Source organism: Cervus canadensis, chromosome 21, assembly GCF_019320065.1.
Source record: "Cervus canadensis isolate Bull #8, Minnesota chromosome 21, ASM1932006v1, whole genome shotgun sequence".
Lineage (NCBI taxonomy): Eukaryota > Metazoa > Chordata > Mammalia > Artiodactyla > Cervidae > Cervus > Cervus canadensis.
In genome coordinates this window covers 55,829,404-55,845,199 of record NC_057406.1, presented here as the reverse complement: position 1 = coordinate 55,845,199, position 15,796 = coordinate 55,829,404, and the positions used below count along the sequence as shown (strand labels likewise).

Below are 15,796 nucleotides of genomic sequence, written 5' to 3'. Positions count from 1 at the left end.
GGGCATAGACTTGGATTACCGTGATATTGAATGGTTTGCCTTGGAAACGAACAGAGATCATTCTGTGGTTTTTGAGATTGCATCCAAGTACTTAAGCAGCATCTAAATGACACACCCACCTGTGCCAAGATAGTTCTGGGACTGACCGTAAAAGGTAAAAAAGTGGGTGGTGGCCCAATTCCTGGAAATCGCTGTCTCTTCCCCCAAATAATTGGAATAATCCTCCCACTCAGTAGCCTATGAAATTACCCTCCCAGTAAAAACTAACCAGGTCATATTTCAAGGCTCTCTCTGGCCTTCTGAGATGGCCCACACTCTGTCTGTGGAGTGTGTTTCTCTATAAATCCACTTCTTACCTATCATTTCATCTCCGAATTCAAATTCTTTCCTAACGAAACAAGAACCTCAAATTCACTGGGAAGATTGGTACCCCATTCTTTCCTGTCTTGATCAAAAGTGTCCCTTAGACATTGCCAGATGTCCCTATATATAGGGCAAAATCACCCCCAGTAGGGAACTACTTGTTTTAGAGGCTTACCATGTTGATAAGCAGGAGGTAGTCTAGTAGGAACAGGAGGCAGGCAGTGGAAAAGCAGGGAAGTGCCCCTCACTTACCTGGTGGAACTGTCCTGGAAGGTGTGATCATGGTGGCCCTGGAGTGACCTAGTTGGCAGAAGTTGGACCTCGGAGGCCCTTAAAGTCGTCCTGAGGAAAACACATCGGATCTGAAGTCAGAAGTCTTGGGGTGAATCCAGTGCCCCTCTTCTCAGCTGTGTGGGCTGCGTTCCCTAACCTTCTGAGCCTTGATGCCCTTACCTGTAACGTGGACTCTCACAGATTGTTTGTGAAGCCTGAGTGAACTAAGGCTGTGGGGGAGTGTCATTGGGGTGCCTGGCATCCTAGTTGTGCAATGAACATTGTCTTCTTTCCCAAGCACCCCCACCTCCAGTTACATCCAGTTCTCTCTTGTTCTGCCACCACCAGCTCAGACTACTGTTAATCTAACTGTGTTACTACAGACTCACTTGGGCCGTCTGCCTCATGTCCATTCTTAAGCCCACAGCCAAACTTACTTCCCTAAACAGGATGGTGTGAAGGCCTGGAAGATATTTAAACTTTGTACTGTCTAACATCATGGCTCTCTAGCACCTGAAGTGTGGGTAGTTCAGATGGAAATAAGCTGTTAATATAAGGAGCCCTTTGGATTTTGATATAGAATGAGAAAAAGAGTGTGAAATATCTCATGAATATTTTGTATTGATTATATGTTAATTGCTAATATTTTAGACATGCTAATGGAGACTAGAATAGCAATCCACTCCAGTATTCTCGCCTGGGGAATCCCATGGACAGGAGTCTGACGGGCTACAGTCCATGAGGTCACAAAAAGTCGGACACAACTGAGCCTCTGAGTCCAAACAAACTTGGGTTCTTAACTCTCCAAGCAGGACTTGAACCCACACCTCCTGTACCAGAAGGTAAAGTCTTAGCCACTGACACACCAGGGAAGCCCCTTAACTTACCTTATTTACTTCGACCTTTCAAAAAGCAGTTATGGAAAATAGGATGAGTTTTATAAGAGCTGCTATTGTCTTGTCCAAGGAAGCATATTGGTTCCTCATGGGAGAATCATTTCCAGGTACTAAGTACTGAAATAGAATTTGTGTAATGAGGTAGTCCCTTGTTAAAGTACAGAAGTAGTCCCTTTATAAACAACAGTGACGTATTGAATAATATGCTTATTTAGCACAGTTTATTTTCTTCCCTCCTAGTGGATGTTAGGGTGGGCTTCTCAGGTGGTGCTAGTGATAAAGAACCCACCTGCCAACACAGGAGATGTAAGAGATGTTGATTCGATCCCTAGGTCAGGAAGATCCCCTGGAGGAGGGCATGACAACCCACTCCAGTACTCTTGCCTGGAGAATCCCATGGACAGAGGAGCCTGGTGGGCTACAGTCCATGGGGTCGCAGAGTCAGACATGACTGAGCAACTTAGCACACACACGCCTTAGGATGTTCTTTCCCTTGTATGGTACTCCCTCTGCTGATATGCGCCACCTTGAGGCAGAACATGGCACAGTCATGTTTATTCATCCTCTCTCCGTTGTGTGGATTGAGTGTTTGTGTCCCCCTAAAACCTGTAGGTGGTGCAGTGGCAAAGAATCGGCCTGCCAATGCAGGAGATGCAAGAGATGAGGTTTTGATCCCTGGGTCAGGAAGATTCCCTGGAGAAGGAAATGGCAACCCACTCCAGTATTCTTGCTGGGAAATCCCATGGACAGAGGAGCCTGGCAGGCTACAGTACATGGAGTTGCAGAGTCTGACACAGCTGAGTGACTGAGCACGTGCACACACACACACACACACAATCTGTGTGTTGAAACCTAATGCCTCAGTGTGATGGCCTCGGGAAGTGATTAGGTCATGAGGGTAGAACTCCCATGATTGCGATCAGTGTTCTTATAAAAGAGATCCCAGAGAGCTCCCTCACCTTTTCCATGTGAGGGCACAAGGAGAAGGTGGCCACCTACAAACCAGGATGCACCAGACACCATCCTTACCAGTCACTGAACCTACCAGTACCTTGATCTTGGGCTTCTTAGTCTCCAGAACTGTGAAAAATAAATGCTTGCTGTGTAAGTCACCCAATGTATGATATTTTTGCTGTAGCAGCCCAGATGAACTCAGACACCCTTCCGCATGCTTTGTGGATGTCACAGCAAGGAGCCAGTAGTCTCTGCACTGTCTTTAGAATTTGATTGATCAAGCAGCTAAAATTCAATTAATTCATTTTAATGTTGTTACTGCTATTAATACATAGCATCTTACGTTGTTGTGTAAATATATTTGGAATTCATTTGCTCTCCTTTTATCCTTGCATCAACCCTTAATACTTGATATTGCCATACAAAGAGATGGATGGTCTCAAGGTATTGAATGATTTTCTGAGATCCTGCAGCCAACGTGAAGAGCCCAGGTCCTGACTCCCATTCCTCTATAAATGCCATGAGATCTGTATGAAATCATGCTGTGCCTGGGGGTTGTATTTTAACATAATTAGAAGCAAAATGGTCAAAACTCTCAGGCTGTAGGTAGCATGTCCTAACTGCAGAGTTTTAGAAAGATGGGTGGTTAAATACTGAGGTCATGACCCTAGGAAGGCCTCCACCCTTGATCTGGGCCATCACAGTGGTTCCAAGGGCAAAAGAACCTATTTTCCCACAGCAGGAGAATTGACTCCACAGCAGGATCAAGAAAAGTAAGGTGGCGGGGATGGAGCCTTTGAGACCTTAAATCACAGTGAACTCCACGTTGTCAGCGTTTGTTTCAAAGTATATTGCATGTGGCTGTTAAGTTCACATGACCAATTTTTACACAGCACCTCCCAGGCCAAATGTCATTCTCTAAATGAAAAAATATGTCAAGAGTGCCAGTTTTATAGGCCAAAGGGTCACCTGCAGGAGAGCAAGGTTTTGGGGCCTGATGGAGATGGAGGAGGGAAGTGACTGCTGATAACCTTCAGGAGGGGGATGCTCTAGGCCCCGAGCCTCTTGTGCACTCTTCCTCCTGGGGCAGAGGAAGGAGAGGAAGCTGCCAAAGTGAAGTTTGCAGGCGGCCTCAGACATCACAAAGGATTTCTGAAGGGCACACCATTACCGCAAGGACCTAATTGAGATACTGTGAGAATTTTGTTTTTCGTATTACAGATGGCGTAAGGTCAGACCACTCACTGGCAGGCTTTTGTTTAAAAGGGATTTGGGGACAATACTAGAGTGACAGCAAGGTGCGTGCCCGCTGAGGCGCTCCTGGCACCTGGGACCATTCATTCAAGGAATACCTCCTGGAATTTACCATTCAGAAAAGAAGACATCTGGGGAGAAAAGGAATGTATAAACTATTTATCTCAAAGGATAGGATAGTTAAGGAGTCTGGAATGGACATGTACATACTACTATTTTTTAAAATGGATAACCAACAGGAACCTATTTTATAGCACCTGGAGCTCTGGATATAGGCTGGATGGGAGGGAAGTTTGGGGGAGAATGGATACATGGTATGTATGGCTGAGTCCCTTCAGTGCTCACCTGAAACCATCACAACACTGTTCATTGGCTATCCGTCAGTTCAGTCTTGTCCAACTCTTCGCTACCCCATGGACTTCAGCACACCAGGCTTTCCTGTCCATCACCAACTCCTGAAGCTTGCTTAAACTCATGTCCATCGAGTCAGTGATGCCATCCAACCCTCTCATCCTCTGTCATCCACTTCTCCTCCTGCCTTCAATCTTTCCCAGCATCAGAGTCTTTTCCAATGAGTCAGTTCTTCGCATCAGGTGGCCAAAGTATTAGAGCTTCAGCATCAGTCCTTCCAATTAATGTTCAGGACTGGTTTCCTTTAGGATTAACTGGTTTGATCTCCTTGCAGTCCAAGGGACTCTCAAGAGTCTTCTCCAACACACAGTTCAAAAGCATCAATTCTTTGACGCTCAGCTTTCTTTATGGTCCAGCTCTCACATCCATACATGACTACTGGAAAAACTGTAGCTTTGACTATACAGTTGTCTGTCAAAGCTATGGCAAAGTAATGTCTCTGCTTTTTAATATGCTGTCTAGGTTGGTCATAGCTTTTCTTCCAGGGAGAGGCATGACTAGGACTTGCCAAATGGCTGACAAGGACAGAGAGAACCCCCGGGGTCACCAAGGACCGGTGATCTTCCTTCGAGGGAGGGGCAGTAAGATTCTGTAGTGACAGCTGGAAGCCAGGAGGGTGGAGACTGTGCACTAAAAATTAGTCACAACCTGAAATGAGAGAGTTATTTTATTTGGTGGGAATGTTAAGGACTTCAAGACCCGGAGACAGTATCTCAGTAGCTCTGAGAAAACTGCTCCAAGGAGGCCGGAGAGGGAGTCAAGCTGTATACTAGTTTCCAACAAAGGGGGCAGGCAGTCTGAACATCAAAGATTTTTGTTAAGTAGTAAGGAAAACCAGAGTCAAGCCTTGGAATTAGTGCTCTGTGTATGGGAAAATGCAAGCCTCTGGGCTCACTGAATTCATTCCTTTCATATGCACCTCAGCTGTCTGGGGCCAAATCCAGTTTCCTGTCACTGTAAGGGGTGACAGGTGTGGTGGATGGCTGCTTCTTGCTCCTCACCCACAGCCACCCCCACCTCCTCAGCAACCTCCGTGGGGAAAGGGGTGGCGGCATCTGCTGGATTTCAGGCACTGTGTTCTCTTTGGGGAGCCCTCATTCACATTAGGAGACCAGAAATTGCTGATAGCTGTGACCTTTTTTTTTTTTTTGCAGGAAATATTTCATTTCACAAGACCAAATTCCTAGCCCTTAGGTATGTGGACTCAGAATGCCACCTGCCATATCAGTAGACTTAGAATGTTGGGGCCATCAAACCCTCGGCTACTGCAGCCGCCCTTAGCCGTGCACCCTGAGGGGACTTGGGGTGGGCAGGAACAGGATCCTGGCCTCAGAAAGCTAAGATGCTTTTCAAAGGAATGATTGCAAGGAGCCCAGACCCTTGCATCTTCCCATACATAGAAAAGCGCTACATTCATTATCTTGAGATGTCTGATTTTCTTTAATTAACAGCAATCTTTTTATGTTCCAGCTACCTATTTTTTTGTTGCAAAACTTCTGTACATCCTGGCTCCTTCCTTACCTCTTCAAGAGCAGTCCCTCAGAGCTATCTGAGAGGCTGCCTCCAGGGCCTGAAGTATTCAGAAAGTCCACCAAGTAAAACATAATTGTTAACTTTTAGGTTGTGCTTCCCCCTCCCCACCCCCCAGCTGATGTGTATTTGCCTTGAAAGAGTAGGGGAAAGCAGTGGTCTAGGGAACAGCTGTTGCCTTCACTTAAGAGCTGGAGGTAGAATGAAGCAAGGGGAAGTTGAGGATAAAGCAGAATTTGTTGCTCACATAACAGGAGTTCCGCAGGATTCCATGTTGGATTGGGGAGGAAGGAGTGGGTTGGAGGTTGTGTGACAAGAGTCATTTGTATGATAATGAACATCCAGGGAGGTTGCTGGCTGTGCCTGAGATATTCAGGCCTTGACCCACTCAATACATATTTATTGATCACCTTTTTATATGCCAGATACAGTGCTGGCAACAAACGAAACAGGAGTGGCCAAAATGGACAAGGTGCTTGCCCCTTTGAGGTATCTGCTCTGACTGAGGAGGTACAGATTGGTCATCACTGGTGTGTCCTGTAGCAAAGAACTGATTTTCTTTTTTTCCGGAAAATACTAGAATTTGAGTTCCAGGATTTTCAATAACTAATTCAGCATCCTTAGCCTCAGTTTCCCCTTCTGTGAGATGGCTGAAGTGATGCCTCTGTGGGTGATGTTGGTGCTGTTCAGTCATTATTCAAATGTGCAAAAAGAGTTTTGATGGAAGGTCAGGATGGGTCCAGGTGGCATTAGTGGTAAAGAATCCACCTGCTAATGCTGGCAACTCAAGAGATACAGGTTCGATCCCTGGGTCAGGTAGATGCCCTGGAGAAGGAAATGGCAACCCACTCCAGTTTTCTTGCCTGGAAAAAACCATGGACAGTGGAGCCTGGTGGGCTACAGTCTGTAAGATCGCAAGGAGTTGGACACAATTGAAGTGACTTCACACACACACGCAGAGGATGGGTCGTCAGAGCTACCGTTAGTCCTTAAGATGCTTCTGTTTAATTAGAAAAAGGCACTTTTCCTTCTAGAAACCCTGCTTCCGTATGCCAGAGAACTGTTGTAGTAAATATGAAGTCAAAGAAGTCCAGGAAGTGAATGGTGCTGTCTTCTGCACTGGCTGGTCCCTGTAGGGTAAGGTGAGGGGTAGGAGAGAGATATGTACATGCTCAGTTGCATCAGACTCTTTGCAACTCCATGGACTGTAACCTGCTGGCGTCCTCTGTCCATGAGATTGTCCTAGGCAAGAATACTAGAATGGGTTGCTATTTTTCCTTCTCTAGGTTAGGCAAGGTGGTGATGCTGAAAACCCAGCCTCTGTGCACTGGTGCTGAAGAAAATCTCAGAGACAGAGTTTGGTGTGCCATGGAAAAGAATTGCTTTATTGCTTTGCCAGCCAAAGGGTGATACACAGCGGGGTCATGCATATCGAAACAGTGTGTCCCAATCCAGAGGTATTTGGTGAGGAGTTCTACAGCAGCGGTTCAAAGGCAGAGTTGCTAATAAGGAGCAGAGTGTGTATAGGGCCTGCACTCCTTTAATCTGGCCTCATGTGGTCTCCTGATGAGTGTCTCTGGTTCATGGATGAAGAATACTAATACCTACCATTGGCGCAGTGGTAAAGAATCCGCCTGCCCGTGTAAGAGACGTGGGTTTGATCTCTGGGTTGGGAAGATCCCCTGGAGAAGGAAAGACCAATCCACTTCAGTATTCTTGCCTGGAAAATTCTATGGACAGAGGAGCCTGGTGGGCTGCAGTCCATGGGGTCACAAAGAGTCGGCACTACTGAGCACACATGTATGATGACCTTTTGTTGGGAGTTTTGGTTCTGTAAAGAACTCAAAGATATAGTTATGTGTATCTCTTGAGGTGGAACCAGGACCTTGCCCCAAGGCTGCAGTATTGTTTCTTGACTGCTGCTTTCTGGTCTCCCTGATTAGCAGTTGTTCAGATTTGCTCTTTGAAACTCAGGGAAGCTAACGGAGGAGGCTGGAATCTATTCCCTGCAAACAAGAAATGGGAGAAATGGAAAGGCTCCTGTGCCCAAGAGCCCCACAGAGTCCTGCTAGGTTTCAGTGGGAGGCCAGCTTTGGGTATTAACTAGTTATTTACTAAGTGCTTGAGTACAGGCCTCTTAAACGGTAAGGTGTGCTTCAATCACCTGGGATCTTGTTAAAATGCAGATTCTGACTTAGTAGGGCTGCGGTGGGGCCTGAGATTCTGCATTTCTACTGTTACTGCTGGTTCAGGGACCACACTTTGAGTTGAGATGGCTAAGTATAAACTGTTCTCTTAGTTACCGGTAGATGACTGGGATTCTTTGCCCTTAGAGGTTTTGATCTGATACAGAGAGATTAATGCACAGGAAGTGACTAGAAAACAATTATGTAATCAGGAAATGTGCTTTTGACACCTATTGGGATTTAGAAAAAAAGGGAAGGAAGGAATGCCTTCAAGCCTGGGCTTGCTGGAGAGGTTGCAGAGAACAGCAATGACTTGAAATTCCTCCTGAGGTTCAGCAGAGGAGGAAGGACATTGCAGGTTCTGGGGCTGTGTGTGAGAGGATGGCTTGGGTATAGACATGAGAGGGGAGTGTCATACCAGCAATAGTATGAATAGTGAATGGTAATAGCCAAGCTAACATCAGTCGGCTGTCTATTTGCTGTGTGGGTGTGTGGATGGGTGTGTGCTCAGTCATATCCAGCTCTTTGCAATTCCATGGACTGTAGCCCTCCAGGCTCCACTGTCTGTGGGATTTCCCAGGCAAGAATACTGGGGTGGGTTGCCATTTCCTATTCCAAGGGATCTTCCTGACCCAGAGATCAAACCTGTGCCTCCTGCATTGGCAGAGAGATTCTGTACCACTGAGCCACCTGGCTTCCTCTCTGCTATGGGACCTGTGTTATAAGCTCAGTGAAAGGCAATTCTTTGCCTGCTTGCTACAGGGGTGACAATGCTTGATTCAGGATTCAGTCAATCTTTTAGTGAGGCAAATTAATGGCCCTTATCTGCTCCATGTCTGTAGGATCAGTTTTTGGATCCTAAGTGATTCCTAGTCAATGGTCAAAATCCATTGAATTCCTTAGATTTTTTTTTTTTTTTTGAAGGTTACTTAGATTTTTATTCCCTCTTCATGTGCAGTGTTTCTGGAAAATCTGCACATCTTGAACACCCATGAAGAATCATTTCTCATATCCATGATGCTAATTAAAGGACAGCCTCTGGTGCCGATGAGAGATGGCTGAACACAGCAGTATTTGGAATGTAAGCCTCTGACTGGTCTTTCGAGTGGTAACCAGCCAACCATGGAGGGTATATTCCCAACTGGCATCCTACAGATGTTAAGTGACTGCCCTAGCATGCAAAGAAAGAGTAACACACATATACTACACTGTCCGCACAGAGGTATTTTGAATCACAAGCAATACAACAAGAAGACATGGTGATTTAAGCTTTTAAATATTTTTAAATGGTAAAAGCAATGCATGCTTCTTATATACTATTTAGGAAAAAATATGTGTTCATGTTTGTTGAAATTACCCATATGCTATACCCAGAGATAACTTTCAACACATACCTTTTTCATATCTATAGCTACGATAGTATTTATACATTTATAAACAGTTTATCACATTGGATGAAGGATACTTGCAATCACATTTTATGTTCAACTTTGAATCCTACTTTTGTGGCTTAACAGATCACAATCATTGTTCTGGCACCTACATGTATTTTATAGATTTGAATTTCATTGGCCAAGACAGATGGGCGAAGACAAATGAAGTAGTTACTTAGGAGGAGTATTGGCCAAGGCATTGGGTGTTGGATTTGAGAGAGGGGCATATAAAGATGACTCTTAGCCACCTGGGTTAATAAGTGAGGCCTTCTCCCTTCCCCCAGGCAAGAACAGTTTAGAGACTGGTTTTCTAGTTAATACATCCACATTTGCACATGCTTGGGATGTAATTTGCAGCCCACCTCCGGTTTCTTCCTTCCTTCCTTCTTGTGTTGATTCTAGTATTTAACTTCCTGGAGGAACCTCTGATATAAATTGAGATTTTTCTTTAAAATGTGTTTTTAGTGCACAGAGGTGTCATTTAAAAGTCAAATCCATGAAGGAATATTTTTTACCTGCTGGGTTTAATTTCAGATGCCAGTGTTATCATAAAATGCAAACCACCCTAGACTCGGTTTTAAAACTTTGTACAAATTGTTCCAGTTGAAATTAACTTCTGCAGATGGAGAGAGGAGAGGACGAAAATAAGTGTTATAAAGAGTCTTAAAAAGTATTATTTAAATATTAATGCCACTTGAGTTCCGCTCCATATATATTCCATCTTTTCCTTAAAGTATAAACTTTTCTATAGCTTTCCAATTATATTTTTGTCTATTTAACTTTTCTTTTTCTTTTTTTTTTTCTTTTTTTGTGGAATGGGAGCAAACAATTGTGATATGTTTGACCCTGGGAAAGAAAATAATCATAAGATTCAAGATGAAGGATTTAGGTTTGATGAGAAGGAAAATGCCCCCTGGCACAGTTGTTAGGATGAATTATTTAAGGAGAGCAAAGCTTGAGGTGTCTCTGCCCTAGATGTGTGTAACCTTTGGCAAGTTATTTCATGTTTCTGGATTTTAGTATTCTCATCCATAAAATGGGGAGGAAAAATAATATTAATACCTACCTCAGGTTATTTTGAGAGTTAAACAGGTAAAAAACATAGGAAAGTGTTTGACAGATAATAAGTGCTATTTACTGTTGGTTTTCTTTATCGTTAAGTGAACTGTAAAAAAAGAAAAGAAAAAAGTGATTTTAATGTAATGGTACCACCTAAAGGGGACTTCCCTGGTGGCTCAGTGGTAAAGAATCCGCCTGCCAATGCAGGAGACGCAGGTTCAATCCCTGGGTCAGGAAGATCCCCTGGAGAAGGAAATGGCAACCCACTCCAGTATTCTTGCTTGGGAAATCCCATGGACAGAGGAGCCTCGAAAAAGAGTCGGCCATGACTGAGCAACTAAACAACCACCTGAAGGAGAATTGAGTAGCAGGTCTTTCAGATTTAAAACACCCCCCTGGACTGTCAGGCAAGACCTACTGGTTGAGATCTAATTTTTTAAGCCGAGCTCTATGGGGGCGGGGGAGAGTGGCCATGATCCCCTGGAAGAGGGCATGGCAACCCACTCCAGTATTCTTGCCTGGAGAATCAATCCCATGGACAGAGGAGCCTGGTGGCCGCAGTCTATAGGGTCAGAAAGAGCCGAACATGACTGAGTTGACTTAGCACACAATGCACAGAGAAGAGCGGCTTGCCAGGGTCACAGCTCTTCAAGTGTGGCACCCGGATTTGCATACGGATCTTTCTAACTGCACGGCCTCCACCAACACTCCCTCTCCCTGAGAGATCCTCAGCTTATCTGCCATCCTCCTTCTTAGTGACTAGCGGAGTCTGTATGTAGGGTTTGTTTCCTGTGCTTCAGAATGTAAGACTTCCCTAAGAGGGACTTCTCCAGTCAACATTCTCCTTGTTTAAAGAGATTTTGCTTTTTCAGGTTTTACTTTCTCATCCACACCCTCTAACCCTGTGGTCTTTGATATGTTTCTAGAAAGAGCCATACAGGAAATCCCATCAGAGTGGTCGCAGAAGACAGCTTGGCCTTAACAGCTGAGATTGACTCCATCAGGCGTTCATTGCCAACAACTTGCCTCACACAGACTCCTGAAGCTTGAGAGGGTCACCTTTGGTTAGGATGCAATTCTGTTTATTTGTTCAACAGACAGTCAGCAAGCCCTGCAGGTGATAGGCAGTAGGCTAAGTCTTAGTGAATGTGAGGTGAGTCGGAGGAGGCACCTGCCTCCTGAAAGCACCAAGGTTGGTGGGGAAGGAGACACTTCAACCAGACCTTTGTCCCATAGGGTTTAAGGGACACATCCAAGGGAACGTTCAAATCAGCTCTTCCATGCCCATCCCTTCCTTAGGAATCTGCAAGCTTTTGTACCTGTCCTCCCTGTGTCCATGTGGACTTTTCACTTCCAGCCAGTGTGTGACATCCATGTTAGGACCTGGGAGGAGATGAGACTGTATAATCTGCTGGTTTTTACATTTTTTAAAAATAAATCATGTGCCTTCCTGGTCAAGTACTTGGGTGAAAGATCCTGGGCCCTCTAGTCCATCTGAATTGACCTTCTGCGTGGTCTACGATTGTCCCTCTGCAGGCTGGTTGTAGGTTGTCTGTCTTCTCCTCTCCGATCTGTTCCTGTTTGAATTGTTTCATGCTTTTCTGGACGTCTTCCCTGTGAAAGGGGTAAAACTATAAAGACACCCCCTGTGGAATGTTTCTAGGTTTTCCACAGTGATTGAGGTGCAGCCTCCAGACCTCTTGGGGAGGATCTTGGGGCCTCTCCAGTCTCCTTTCCCTTGAGTGTGTTATTCATCAGCCTGATGGGCCTTCTGCATTTCTCTCTGCTGGAACATGGGGACTGTTCTGCCTTCTTGACCCAACATGGATGGATCAGCTTCATTGGTTCGTGAAAATCCCAGTCATTACATTCTTGGGGTTCCTGATGTTGGTCTTTCTTGTTAGACTGTGCTCTTTAGAGCCAGCCCTTGTTCTGGTCATTTTTGAAAACGCAGCCCTTGTTTAGTGCTTGGTACTTACAAGATGTTTACTAGGTGCTCTTTTTACTGAGTGTTATTCCAGGCTTCAAAACTCACCTATGTACTTGTCTGTGTATATATGCATGAGAGAGACAGACAGAAACATAGTGGGGGGTGTCTGTTATAGTTCGTTTAATCCTGCGTTTGTTTATTTCGTAAAGAACTCTTTTTGAGGTTTGACAGAAAACAGCAAAATTCTGTAAAGCAATTATCCTTCAATTAAAAAATAAATAAATTAGAAACAGCAAGGAAAAAAAACTCTTGCAGTTTGGGCAGACTGCAAGACTGCAGCATCATCTCTTGGGATGAAGTTGTAGATGAGCCGAACCACTCTCAGGATCTGCAGGATATTTCTTTTCTGCAATTTGCATCCATCGACAGTGCTCAGAACTCAGCCCTTCCTCTTTGCTCTTCCTTCCAGGAAGTATTATGAGGGAGGCTGAGGACGCCACGCTCGGGGCAGAGACACGGCGCTGGGATTAGGGACTGCCACTTCTGAGAGGATGCTGGGGGTCTGCAGAGGGAGACGGAAATTCCTGGCTGCTTCGCTGACTCTTCTCTGCATCCCAGCCATCACCTGGCTTTACCTGTTTGCCGGGAGCTTTGAAGGTAAGAAGGAAGCTTTCCCACAGGGAGAGGGGTGGAGGGAAGAAGGAACACTGGCTGCCCTGGAGTCCTCAGAACAAGCTCCAAGTCTTCTAATCCCAACTTCGCATTCTGTAGAACAATGAAATGTTGATGCCCCATCACAGGGAAAGATTTGTCTGGGTTTGGGTCTTCCCAGGTGGTGCTAGTGGTAAAGAACCCACCTGCCAATGCAGGAGATATAAGAGACATGGCTTCATTTTCCTGGGTTAGGAAGATCCCCTGGAGGAAGGCATGGCAGCCCACTCCAGTATCCATGCCTGGAAAATCCCATGGACAGAGGAGTCTGGTGGGCTACAGTCCATAGGGTCGCAAAGAGTCAGACATGACTAAAGCTACTTAGCATGCACGCACACAGGGAACTGGAGGGAGTCAGTGATGGGAGGAGAAAAAGGTAAATACAAAGATAAAAATAAGGTGCCTCTGGATGCAGCAGTATAGTGGAGGTTACACAAATGTCAGAAACCAGCTTTGTAGGCTGATCGCTGTGTTGATAATGGGAAAAAGGTTGGGTCCTGCAGGGACTACTTCATGCAGTTTATGGAGTCAAATGTTTCATTCATTTTTTCATCTATTCACTCACTTATCTGTTCAGCCAACATTTTGCAACTGTTTAACATCTGTGCTAAACTAGGTGCTGGGAATCCGGTGATAACAGATCGGAACCTTCAGAGTATCATGGAGGAGACAGTGATTGCTGTACATGGTAACTCCTTAAGATGAGGCAAGCTCACGGGGCTGGGAGATAGGGTGGTCAGAGCTATCAGGTGGTCTACTTGTAGAAGATGAGTGGTGATGCTCATGGGCTGAGTACAGGGGTTCAGCAGAGGAGACGCCCTTCCCGAGCAAACAACAAACTCCTCCCTGACACTGTCCTGAAATCCATAGAAGAGATGCACACACCGTCCTTCTAGCCAGGAGTTTCCAATGTAGTGCGACACTGTGCGTATCAAAGATGCTTTTCTAAGCCTCAGGGAGGGAAGGAACGGCAGTATTGAAGAGCCTACTTTCTTTTTATTTACCCCCAGACTTGACTTAAAATACATATATACATCTCCAGTGAAAATCTGTCTCCAGAAAGTCACTACTGTGTTTTTAAACATTTCCTTTATGCATAATTTTATTGACAGCTCAAGGCTACCTTTTAATTAGGAGTTCCACTTCACTTTCTGAGATTTGCCCTGAATTTGCTTGGCTGAATATCAGTGAGCAGGAACTCTGTGCCTTCCGAGCAGGGAAGGGCCCAGTACCATGCCCCTGTCCCTTTCCTGTCCCCAGACCTCCCTGGAGTGGTAGCTAGAGCTTTCACCTAAGCATCTAGATAGAGTGGATTATGCCATGACTGTGGGTGATAGATTATGCCATGGCTGTGGATGGTTACGTTTTGGTAAAGAGATCAGAGGGAGGATGGTGAGTTGGTATTGGCAGTGGGAAACAGTAGAAGGAAGCATTCTCTAGGGATGATGGAAGAAACCCAGTGAAAGAAAGCCAAGAGCGTTAGTGCTGGTACAGGTTTAACACATTGAAACGTTGACTTTGGCAGCGTAACTAGACTGGTAATAATAGTGTAGCAGCAATAATGACGATGACAACAACAGACACTGTAATATTCTGAGCATTTCTACATGCCTGGCATTGTTGTGAGGATTTAACACACGTTAACTCCTCCTTCGCAATAATCCTGTGTGGTGGGTTCCAGTGAGGAGGTCTAGGAAGATCAGCTGTGGTGATATGCCCAGGGGCCCAAAGCCAGCCAAGATGAGGCCTGGGCTTATTGAACTTGAGAGCAGGAGGTTTTCGCTGCAATTCCATGTTGTGGACAGGGCTTCAGTGAGGGTAGACTTTGGGTAGGGAAACGGGGACCTGATGAGATATCACATGACCTTTCTGGATGTGTATGAGGGAAGCTGTACAATTTTGATTTCTGCTCGTTGGTAGAAACCCAACTCTAAATGCTTTTGGCAAAGAGGGAATTCGGTGACTAATGAAACTAATAAGTTCAAAGGAAAAAATTGGCTTCAGGTATGGTTGGATCCAGGGGATCCAGTGATATTTTTGTGGCTCTCTCTCCCTACTTTGTTTTGCTCTACTTTTCTCTGCAGTAGTTCTTTTCAGGATAGCTTTTCCTCTCCACTGAAAACTTTGGCCAGCAATTTATTCTCACCAGTCTGTTGTAGAAAGAGGGGGATTCCTCCCCATAATTCTCCAGCATCACCTCTGGTTAGATTACCTCTGGTCCCTCTTGGTCTGGAGAGCAATCACTGTGGTTGGGGGAGGTGGATGAGGGCAACTCTGAGCTCTGTGGCTATTTCTAGGCCAGAGTTCCCTGAAGCATATGAAGTGAGACTGGGGAGGGGTGGTCCCTAAAGGTACATGGTGCAGTTCCCCAAAGAGGGGAAACTAGAAGATGATCTGGGGTGTGGAGAACTCAGATCTGGCTGTGCCTAGTGCTGGGTTGATATCAACTTGAAAGTCTCTTTCCAGCATCATGCTCTCTAGTCCAGTTCTGGCTGATGGAGTGACTGTGCCCATGGACTTTTATTAGACTGGCAGATAGATTGCATTAGATAGGGGTTGGATGATCCAGATGCAGAAAAGATCTTCATGACCCAGATAATCACAATGGTGTGATCACTGACCTAGAGCCAGATATCCTGGAATGTGAAGTCAAGTGGGCCTTAGGAAGCATCACTACAAACAAAGCTAGTGGAGGTGATGGAATTCCAGTTGAGCTATTTCAAATCCTAAAAGATGATGCTGTGAAAGTGCTGCAGTTAATATGCCAGCAAATTTGGAAAACTCAGCAGTGTCCAT

At 45.3% G+C, this 15,796-nt stretch overlaps 1 protein-coding gene across 1 annotated transcript in view; it reads left to right on the top strand.

The window, feature by feature from the left end:
* Positions 1-15,796, top strand: part of LARGE1 (LARGE xylosyl- and glucuronyltransferase 1) — a 605,065-nt gene that overhangs the window by 136,853 nt on the left and 452,416 nt on the right. Inside the window, exon 2 of the mRNA XM_043439875.1 lies at positions 12,759-12,946. Coding sequence (XP_043295810.1) covers positions 12,841-12,946 — 106 coding nt within the window. The 5' untranslated portion in view covers positions 12,759-12,840. The remainder of the gene's footprint in view (positions 1-12,758; positions 12,947-15,796) is intronic.